This window comes from Callospermophilus lateralis, chromosome 3, assembly GCF_048772815.1.
Source record: "Callospermophilus lateralis isolate mCalLat2 chromosome 3, mCalLat2.hap1, whole genome shotgun sequence".
Lineage (NCBI taxonomy): Eukaryota > Metazoa > Chordata > Mammalia > Rodentia > Sciuridae > Callospermophilus > Callospermophilus lateralis.
In genome coordinates, this window is record NC_135307.1 from 172,085,390 (window position 1) to 172,095,156 (window position 9,767).

General features: G+C 51.0%; 1 protein-coding gene across 1 annotated transcript; it reads left to right on the plus strand.

The window, feature by feature from the left end:
* Positions 1 to 371: 371 nt before the first annotated feature.
* On the plus strand, positions 372 to 6,618 carry LOC143394884 (signal-regulatory protein beta-1-like). Its single transcript, XM_076849452.2, has 4 exons — positions 372 to 726; positions 2,646 to 2,963; positions 3,454 to 3,812; positions 6,562 to 6,618. Exons 1-4 carry the CDS (start codon positions 372 to 374, stop codon positions 6,616 to 6,618), a joined length of 1,089 nt encoding a protein of 362 aa, XP_076705567.2.
* The last annotated feature ends 3,149 nt before the right edge of the window (positions 6,619 to 9,767 follow it).

Sequence of the window (9,767 nt, forward strand, 5' to 3'; positions counted from 1 at the left end):
ACTGTGGACAGGCACATCCAGCTGTTGTGTGGCCCTCTGCCCCCTTGACTCTCACACTAGCACTCAGTAATGGACACTCAGCACCTCATGGAACTACACCCACTAGCAGAGGTCCTTCCTCAAATCACATTCCTACACAAGTGCACTGGTAAAGAGCCAATTCACATGTTCTGGGGTTCCAGATTCCAATGGTAGGATGATTCCGCAGCTGGGGTCAAGGCTAGGAGCTGGTATCTCAGTGGACATTCTTGGGGTTGGGACAGGAGTAGCACTGTAAGGTGGAGAGTTTTCAGAGAGCTACACAAACCAGCCAGCAGGCCAGAGAGCTGAGCAACATGGTGGAGCCATTGGGGACAGCTAGGTAGTGAGACATGAGCAGTCAGAGGCTATGCCCCAGGGACTTTGAACGTGATGTTAGAACCTCTCTCCCTCAACACCGCTGTGTTGTCAATGGGAGAGTTAATCCCACTGATGAGCTACCTAAGGACCACGCCAACAGAGCTGTGGGAACTGCACCTGGAGAGGCACAAGAATCAAGGACTTACCACTTCCCCCGAGTCACAAATCTCTCAGATGTCACAAAGAGGGACAACAGGGACTTTTCCATCTGCATCAGTAATGTCACCCCAGCAGACTCTGGCACCTACTACTGTGTGAAGTTCCAGAAAGCGACCCCTGTTGATAAGGAGTACAAGTCTGGACCAGGCACCGAGTTGTCTGTGCGAGGTGAGTGCAGCTGCCTCCTCCCTGGGGTGGGACAGGAGGTCAGGGGTCACGCCCTCCACCCTGGGGGCCACAGCTGAGAAGCAGGAGCAGCACTGGGTGCTCATGTCATGACCTGCTGTCACCCTTCTGCAGGTCAGGGAGGCAGAGACCTGTGGAGGCTGTGCTATTTGGTCCAGGCTGCATGGTTGGCAAATGGGGGGCATCTGCACCCCTCACCTGCCTGCTCCACACCACCCATGCCAGTGCTGTGCCTTGCCTTCACACTCCTCCTGCAGAACAGTGTTTTTAATCACTCTCTACAGAAGGGGACACTGAGGATCAGGAAAAAAAAAAAACAGGTGTTAGATTAATGGTCCTGTGAATGACAGGAGTCTACTATGTTCCCTTCTCCTGAGCCTGGTGCCCTTGACCAGCACCCCGCTCTCTGAACCTTATCCCAAAAAGGACTCTCACTCGGCCCCCCTCACGAGGCATATGGGAATGGAAGAGCTGAGACACTCTGAGGGCTCAGGCCATCGTGATGCTGAGCAGACCTTCATGAGTGGCCACTGATAGAGTTCTAACCCCTGTAGGGACTTCCAGGCTGCTGGGGTCTGGGTGACTCCGCTTCTTCAGTGACACCCCCCAGATGTATGTAACAGGTGTCAGGCAGTGAGGTCAATATTTCTAATACCAAAGATCATGATACTTGTTGCCTGGTGACAACTGTAGAAGGTGCTGGGTGGTGAGGAGCAATCTGGAGACACAAAAGGACCCGTCTGAGGACCCAACCACAGGCAGATGGCCTGTTCATCCTCTCACCTGAGTGCCCTCAGGACCTGCCCAGGGCCCTGGGTCTGCATCTCTTATATTAGCCATCAGTTATGAACTTAGCCCTGTGGCTTCCTCTGTACTCAGTGACCTCTGGCTTCAATGCAAAGTGACCCAGGAAAGCCCAGACTCAGAAAAGGATCCTTCCTCCTCTCCTTCTCAAATTAAGTCCTGGCCCAGGTGAGACCCTTGGCATGTTTGTCAAAAGACGAACAATCAAGGTGAATTCTGAATTGTGGTCAAGCCCTGCACAGTGTAAGTCTAGAAAAGATGGACCTGGGTTTGTTTCGTTTTTATATTGTTTTTTACTTTGGGTCGAGGATTGAAATCATGGGCACTCTACACTGAACTACATCCCCCACCCTTTTTATATTTTATTTTGAGGCAAGGTCTTGCTGAGTGTCCCAGGCTGGCTTTGAATTTGCAATCCCCTGTCTCACCCTCCCCAGTCGCTGAATTGGCAGACTTGGGCCAACACGCCCAGCATTTGCTTGTTTTCCAGAAGCATCTCCCTAATGTTCCAAGGCCAGCTGTGCTCAGTGTGTCCTGGGAGGAGAAGTGCAACAGTCCCAGTTCACTGATGTGGCACTGGGCCAAGTCCCAGCCTTGTTCCCATGTTCATGGTGCTGTCCTGGTGCCATTTGTCCCCTGCATTTGTTTCTATAAATGGCTACCTGGGTGCCAATCTTTCCAGGGCAGGTCAGCAGGAATCAGTTGTTCAGAGAGGGAGAGACAGGTCCCCAGTTCCTCCCTGAGCCCTGGTGCTGAGGGGAAGCAAGACCTCAGCCCTGGAGCAGCTCCTGGGCTTCAGGTCCTCACCGTCTGGTGGACAGCTGTGCTCGCCTACTCGGGGGGGGTAGGGACACCAACAGGGATGAGCACAGCACCCAGAGAGCTTTATTGGAGGATTCAGAAATGCATTATGGTCCTGATAACAGAGGTAGCCCAGTGACAGTGCAGACGTTCAGCATGCACCTGAGGATGACCCCAGCACAGCAAATAATAATGACAACAAAGACAACGTCTAGGAAGGGTCTTCACAGTGTCACTCTCTGTGGTCAGAGGTGGCCTCCTGATCACCTGACTTGTCTGTCAATGCTCCTCTGCAGCCAGACCTTCTCCCCCCATGGTATCGGGTCCTGGGACCAGGGCCACACCTGGGCAGATGGTGAGCTTCACCTGCAAGTCCCACGGCTTCTCCCCCCGGAACATCACCCTCAAGTGGTTCAAAAATGGGAATGAGCTCTCGCACACCCAGACCAGCACGCACCCCACAGGAGAAAGTGTGTCCTACAGTGTGTCCAGCACAGCCCAGGTGACCCTGGCCCCAGGGGACGTCCACTCTCAGGTCATCTGGGAGGTGGCCCACGTCACCCTACAGGGCAGCCCTCTTCTTGGGACTGCCAACTTGTCTGACACCATCCGAGGTACAGGACCCTGCTCCCCACCTCAGCCCACACTGCCCACCCAGCCTGCTGCTCTCCAGGGACCTTGGCCAGGACCTCAGTGGCCTGGGCTCTAATTCCCAGCAGTGCTGCCACCTGCCATCACATGTGGACTCCTGCCCTGTGGCCAGCATGAGCTGGTGGCTTCATTTCATTGACCAGAAGCAACTAACACAACTGAGCTCCTCCCAGAGCTGAGCCTTGACGTGAAGGAGGTTTCATCCATTGTGCTCACTTCCTGCAGCCCAGGAGTTGGGCTTGTCAGCCTCACTCACTTACCCTCAGGGGAGCTGCTGGTCACTTGGCACCTGGGGGTGGCAGGCCCTGTGGTTAGTGATTCCCTCCCGTGCAAACCCCCAGTGTCTGAGCCCCTCTGCATGCCTGTCCCTGTCCCGAGGGAGGCCCTTGCCCTGCTGGGAGGAGCTCAGCTGTCTGTCCCATAAGGTCACAGCTTCTCCCTGTGCTGTTTCAGTTCCGCCCACCCTGGAGGTCACCCCACAGCCCACCATGGCAGGGAACCAGGTGAACGTCACCTGCCAGGTGAAGCACTTCTACCCCCGGAGCCTGCAGCTGACCTGGGTGGAGAATGGAAATGTGTCCAGGACAGAAACAGGCTCGACCCGCTCAGAGAACAAGGACGGGACCTTCAACCTGACGAGCTGGCTGCTGGTCAACTCCTCTGTGCACAGGGAGGACGTGACGTTCACCTGCCGGGTGGAGCACGATGGGCAGCCAGCCACCACCAGGAGCTACACCCTGAAGGTCTCTGCTGGCCCCAGGGAGCAAGGCCTGGACAACACCCCTGGTGAGGCCTCTCCCAGGAGATCGATTGCTCTAAACTTCACCTTGACTCTGTGTGTTGTGACCTGAGAGCAGTGACCCCCCCTCCCCCCAGGGCACCCAGAGCCTGGAACAGCAGCGTCTTAGTCAGCTCCCCACACCACACTCTGAGGGTCTCCTCTGTGGGGTTGGGCTCACATCCCATGGGGCCTTCAAACAGGGACACTAAGGAGGAAGGAAGGGGGGATGGACCTGTCCTGACAGCCGTCTCTTGCCTTCTTTACCTGCCATTTGTCAATTCTAATTGTCCTTCCCTTCCACCTATCTTCCCACCCACTGTGAAGGTCACCCAAAAACACACAATAACACAGAACCAGGTGACTACCACTGGCCAGGCAAAGAAGTTCTATCCCCAGAGCTTGCATGTGACCTGGTTGGAGAATGGAAATGTGTCCACACTTCAGCTATTCCATAGAACAAGGATGGGATCTGTGACCACATGAGCAGGCTTCTGGAAAACTCATGTGCCCAGAGCGGTGATATGGTGCTCACCTGCCAAATGGCACATGACAGGCAGCCAGCCACCTCCAGAAGCCATAGGCTAAATTTCAGGGACCCCAGAAAAAGCAGGGTACAGACACCTCCTGGCCAGGTGAGGTGTCTAATCCTAGCAGCTCAGGAGGCTGAGGCAGGAGGATCACAAGTTCCAAGTCAGCCTCAGCAAATTAGTGAGGCCCTAAGGAACTCAGCAAGACCCTGTCTGTAAATTAAATATTAAAAAGGGCTGCAGATGTGGTTTAGGGATTAAATACCCCTGGGTTCAATCTTTGGTTCCCAAACCAAAACAAAAATATATCTCCCTGGTGGAGTCTCCACTCCAGTCAGCTGGGTCTTTTCTCTCTCTCTCTCTCTCTCTCTCTCTCTCTCTCTCTCTCTCTCTCGGTAGTATTCCTAATCATTATAGAATAATTCAAAAGTTTATGAATATATATTACAGTCCCCTGAAATCACCCCAAGAGTCTCCACTGTGAAGACCTGGATCCATCTTTCCATGGATCTTTCAACAGACATTAAAGAAGGAGGAGAGGGAGGGGAACCGTCCTGTCTTACTGTCCTGCCTCTTGTCTCTCCACCCACCTGCTGCTCTGTTCTCCTGCCTCAGGGCCTCTCCCTCCTCCTTACCCTGTGGACCTCTGTCCAGCCTCCATTCCATATTGGAATTTTCAATACCCCTCACACTTAGCTTCTCATTGTCTTTCCCCAAAGGACTGATGTGCAGAACCAGCCCTCTGAAGCCAGAGCCTAATAACAGCCATTTCCCAATTGAAGTTCAAGCACCAGATGCCAAGAACTCCCTTCCTGAGGTTAGACAACAGGTTCACTTCTGGTGAAAGAGTGAACAAGGGCATCTCCAGTGCAGACCACTGCCTGCCCAGGTGCCACTGACCCCCAGCACTGGGGTCATGTCACCACCCAGCTGACGGTCCCAGGTTCAAACTCACATTATGGAATGCAATTCCCAGACTCTACTTTGAGCTGGGTTTCCATAGAAAGCGCCCTCTGTGATGGGCATAGGGGATGAGGGAGCTTTCTGGAATGTTCTCAGGATCAACATCAGGGTCCCTCTCACCTAAGGGAGAGAAGAAGCAGAAGCTGCAGCTGCTCCCACAGAAGCCAGAGGAGTCCCAGAGCTGCTTTCAGTGGAGGGGGGGGCCTTCCACTCCCTGCTCACCAGGCTCTGAGCTGGTGCCTTCTAGAGGGAGGAGGGGGCAGGAGGGCAGCTCTCCTCCACTGAGGGGGAGTCGAGAGTACCACTCAGCCTGGAGCACAGGCTGCTGCAGGGCAGCAGGGTGAAGTGTCCACTCCTTCTTAGGGACAAGGAAGTATTTCTTTCTTCATAAAAAAATTTTCTATCTTTGTTAGCATCATCTTAAAAGCAAAAATGACTAATGTTAAAAATGCAAAGACTCCACAGGTCTGCTTGCCAGCCAGGATCTGGCTCTGTGTGTCCAACAGAAAGACTTCAGGTGACACAGTACTGGAGGGGAGGTCTGCTATTTGGAGACTGAGGCCCCTCCCAAGTATGAGAACCCTTTCCTTGATTCACCAGACTGTTTCCCAGCCAGTGATTTCATTATTGCAGCCTATACTTCCTTAGCAGGCTCCTTAGAATGCTCTCCTGAGACACAGTGTCACTGAGCTCACCCACAGTACTGAGCAGGCAGGCTTGCTCTCCTCTCTCACCATGGAACGGCTCCCATCCCGTGTGCATGTTCACTGAAAATTGTTTTCATGGCCCAGAGACAATGGATCACTCTCTGGGTCTAAAGAACTTGAATCCAGGAATAATCATATCAGACTAAAGGGGAGGGGGGACTTTTCTGATTTGGATTCCACTAAACAGTAACCCTCCGTAAACTCCCCAAGAATCAGTTTCCTTACAGGAGGAGATGATAACCCCTCTGCGCAGGATGGTGAGGCTCATGGAGGGAACCAGCATGGCTGGGTGGGCAGTGTGCACGGAGCACACATTTTCGCCTTTGCTCAGGTAGCACACCCTGGGACCTGAGACTGGGCGAGTGGGAATGAGGAATCTCTGGACTCTGGCAGCCAGGACAACGTGTGTGTGCTCAAGTTTCACAACTCTGTTGGGTCCCCACAGCCTCACCTGGGGCAAGCGCAGTTTTCTGGGAAGAGACACCTAGGAGGCCCTCTAAGAGCCCCTCCTGTCCCTTGATTTTCAGGAACAGTGGTGTCTACACGGGTTTCACACCTCATCGCCCTGTTCTTTGGCCTCAAGATCCTGTTGGCTGTCAGTGTCTCTGCCGTCTACATCCACAGGAAGCAGAAGTCCTGACTGTAAGTCCCCAGGAGGGAGGGTGGAGCACAGGCTGCTGCAGAGGGGGCAGGGCCAGGGGGAGTGCAGCCCACCTGTGCATAGCTGCAGAGTCAGTGGGTCTGGAGAACCAGGCACATATCCCTCAGCACCCTCAGGATCTCAGGCAACTTCTGTGGGGTCCCAGGTAGTGTGTGGGGTGTGCAGGAGATGAGGAGGTGAAGGGTTGGCATTGGGTGTCCACTGAGTCCTAAGGCTCCAGAGAATACAGGCTGAGGGGGTGCAATGAGGGGCATCAGACTGGGTGTGAGCCTTGGAGGCCACCTCTAGGTGAGTCCACCACCAGGCCTCCAGGGGCAGGAAGCAATGCTGAGAAGACCTGGGTGGGCTGCTCCCAGGGTGCTCACTTCTGACCCTCACTGTGGCCCACTGCAGGGAGAGGGAAGGGGGGAAGGACACAGGAGAGACTCAGAGTTCTAACCTGGGGCTGTTGGTCCACTCACCACAGGCATCCCAGGACGGCCACACCAGGACCTCCTGGCTCTAAGGAGACTCTCACGAATAGTGAGCAGATAACTGAATGTGGACATGTTTCCCACAGATCCTTCCTCACTCCCTGCTACCTGGGACCCTACGTCTCCACCTTCTTCCTGCTCCACGGTGCTCAGCCTGAGAGAAGGAGCTGCCCAGAAGCCTCTGTAGCCTCTGCTCCAAATGCCTCCTCCCAGGACACCAGCCCACAGGCCCCTGCTGCTCCCCTGCCCAGTCCTTGATGCCCCATGGCTGAGTCTGCACTCATGGTCCTGAGCAGGACCATGGGACCTGCCTCTGGACAGCAACTCATGACACCTCCCCAGATGTGACCAGCAAGCCCCACCTGACCACGTCAGGATGGCTCTCCTCCATTGCCTTGGGCTTGGCCATCAAGCACCCCATATCTCGCTCTCAAGAGTCACTCAGCCATCTTTTTCCTGCCTACCCTCCTCCCCAGCCTTGTTGAGGTTCTCACATGAAACACATTCTGGTTTAATAAGGAAAATTTATTCTCTTTCCTCTTTACCAAAGTTTCCTCAAACTCAGGAAAAAAAAAAAGTTCTTCTTAATCCGGTTGATTTTCTCCCTTGGTACTTATGAACAACACTATTGTCCTGGATAAAGGCGGTCACCACTCTCCATGAAGAGCAGGATTGTAAAAAGGACCATGGAAACTGAAACCCTGGGAAGCCATCTCCACAGTGGTCACGAAAAATAATGATTGTTCTTCCACCTTTGTAGGATTTGTCAAAATATTAAAACACCTAAAATATCAGTCGATTTTCATCTTAATCATGCAGGGAAATGAGAACAATAATAAAATGAGTGCTTAGTCACAGTGATTTGAAACATTGAACACTGAGTGTCAGAGTTTTATTGCTTTGTAAAAACTTATCCAGGGAGTTTCAACCATGTCACCTTGTTCACTTTAACTGAAGATGTGAAGCAAGCGTCTTTTCTACCTTGGTGAATTATTAGCTCCCTTGAACACCACCACTCCCCTCGTGTAGATGGGTAACATCACCTTCACTGGGTTCCTCTGTCTGCCAAAGGCAAGTCCCCATGTGGGAAATGAGTCCATACACCAAGGACAGCTACTTCTACTCTGATTCCACCTGTGTCCAGCTTAATCTCACTTCCAACATTTTCACGTGTCCTGTCCTCACTGCACTTGCATCTCTGTTGCTTTTTCTTTAAATATAGACTGGACCCAAGAGGGATTGAGAGTAGACACCAGGAAATCCTTAGAAGCAAATGAGAACAGAGACACAGCATATCTAAATCTCTGGGACACTATGAAAGTGGTTCTGAGAGTAAAATCTACAGCTCTGAGTGCCTACCTTAAAAACATAAAGAGATCTCAAATAAATCAGCTTATCAGTACCTCATATCCTCAGAAAAAGAATAATTAATCCCAAAAACAGTAGGAGATAGGAAATATCTTAAGATTAGAGCCAAAATCAATGTAATTGAAAATGAAAAAAAAAAGAACAAATTCATCCACTGAACAGAAAAACCACCCATTCACAAAACTGAAAAAAAAAAAAGAAAGAAAGGGGGTCATGAAAATTAATCTAGCCAGGGAGGTAAAAGAGCTCTACCATGAAAATTACAGAACACTGAAGAAGGAAATTGAAGAGAACCTTAGAAGATAAAGACATCCCATGTTCTTTCCTAGGCAGAACTGATATCTCAAAATGGCCATACGACCAAAAGTAATGTGCAGATTCAGTGGAATCCCCATCAAAATGCCAATATCATTCTTCACAGAATTGGGGTGGGGGGGGAATCTTCAATGCATTTGGAAGAATAAGACCCAGAATAGCCAAAGCACTACAGAGCAAGAAAAATGATGCTGGGGGCATCAGAGTGCCTGACTTTAAATTATACTACAGAGCTGCAGTAACAAAAACAGCATGGCATTGGCACAAAATAGACATGAAGACCAATGGAAAAGAATAGAAGGCACAGAGACAAACCCACATGCTCACAGCCATCTGATATTTGACAAAATACATTTCGTAAAAAACCCTCTTTACCAAATGGTGCTGGGAAAGCTGGATAGTTGCCTATATGTAGGAAAATGAAAGCAGATCCATATCTGTCACCCTGCACAAAAGTCACATAAAAATGAATCAAAGACACAGGAATTAATCCAGAAAGCTTACAGCCACTAGGGAAAAAAAAACACATAGGGCCAACATTCCATGATGTAGATCCTGGTGACAACTTCCTTAACAAACCCCCCCAAAGTGCAAGAAAGAAAACCAAGAATCAATCAGGGGGATGCCATCAGTTAACATCTTGTGCACAGCAAAGGAAATGATGAAGGGAATGAAGAAAGAGTCTACAGAATGGGAGAGGAGCTTTGCCAGCCACTCCTCCAACAGGAGATTAATATTCACTGTATATGTAAGACCTCAAATATGTAAAGAATGGGTAAAGACCTCGAATACATTCAACCTAAATTACAATAAAAATAGTAGCCCAATCAACAAATGGTCCAAAAAATCAAACAGAAACATTAAAAGAAACACAAATGGCCAATATGTATATGCAAAAATGTCGAACAATGCTTGTCATCAGGGAAATGCAAGTCAACTTTACACTAAGGCATCATCTCACTGCATCAGGTG

Excerpts from the sequence above, each read along its gene's own strand:
- LOC143394884 (XM_076849452.2), top strand. The coding sequence starts at position 372 with ATGAGCAGTCAGAGGCTATGCCCCAGGGACTTTGAACGTGATGTTAGA. Across the intron at positions 727-2,645 it reads CACCGAGTTGTCTGTGCGAG|CCAGACCTTCTCCCCCCATG; the intron begins GTGAGTGCAGCT and ends GCTCCTCTGCAG. Across the intron at positions 2,964-3,453 it reads CTTGTCTGACACCATCCGAG|TTCCGCCCACCCTGGAGGTC; the intron begins GTACAGGACCCT and ends GTGCTGTTTCAG.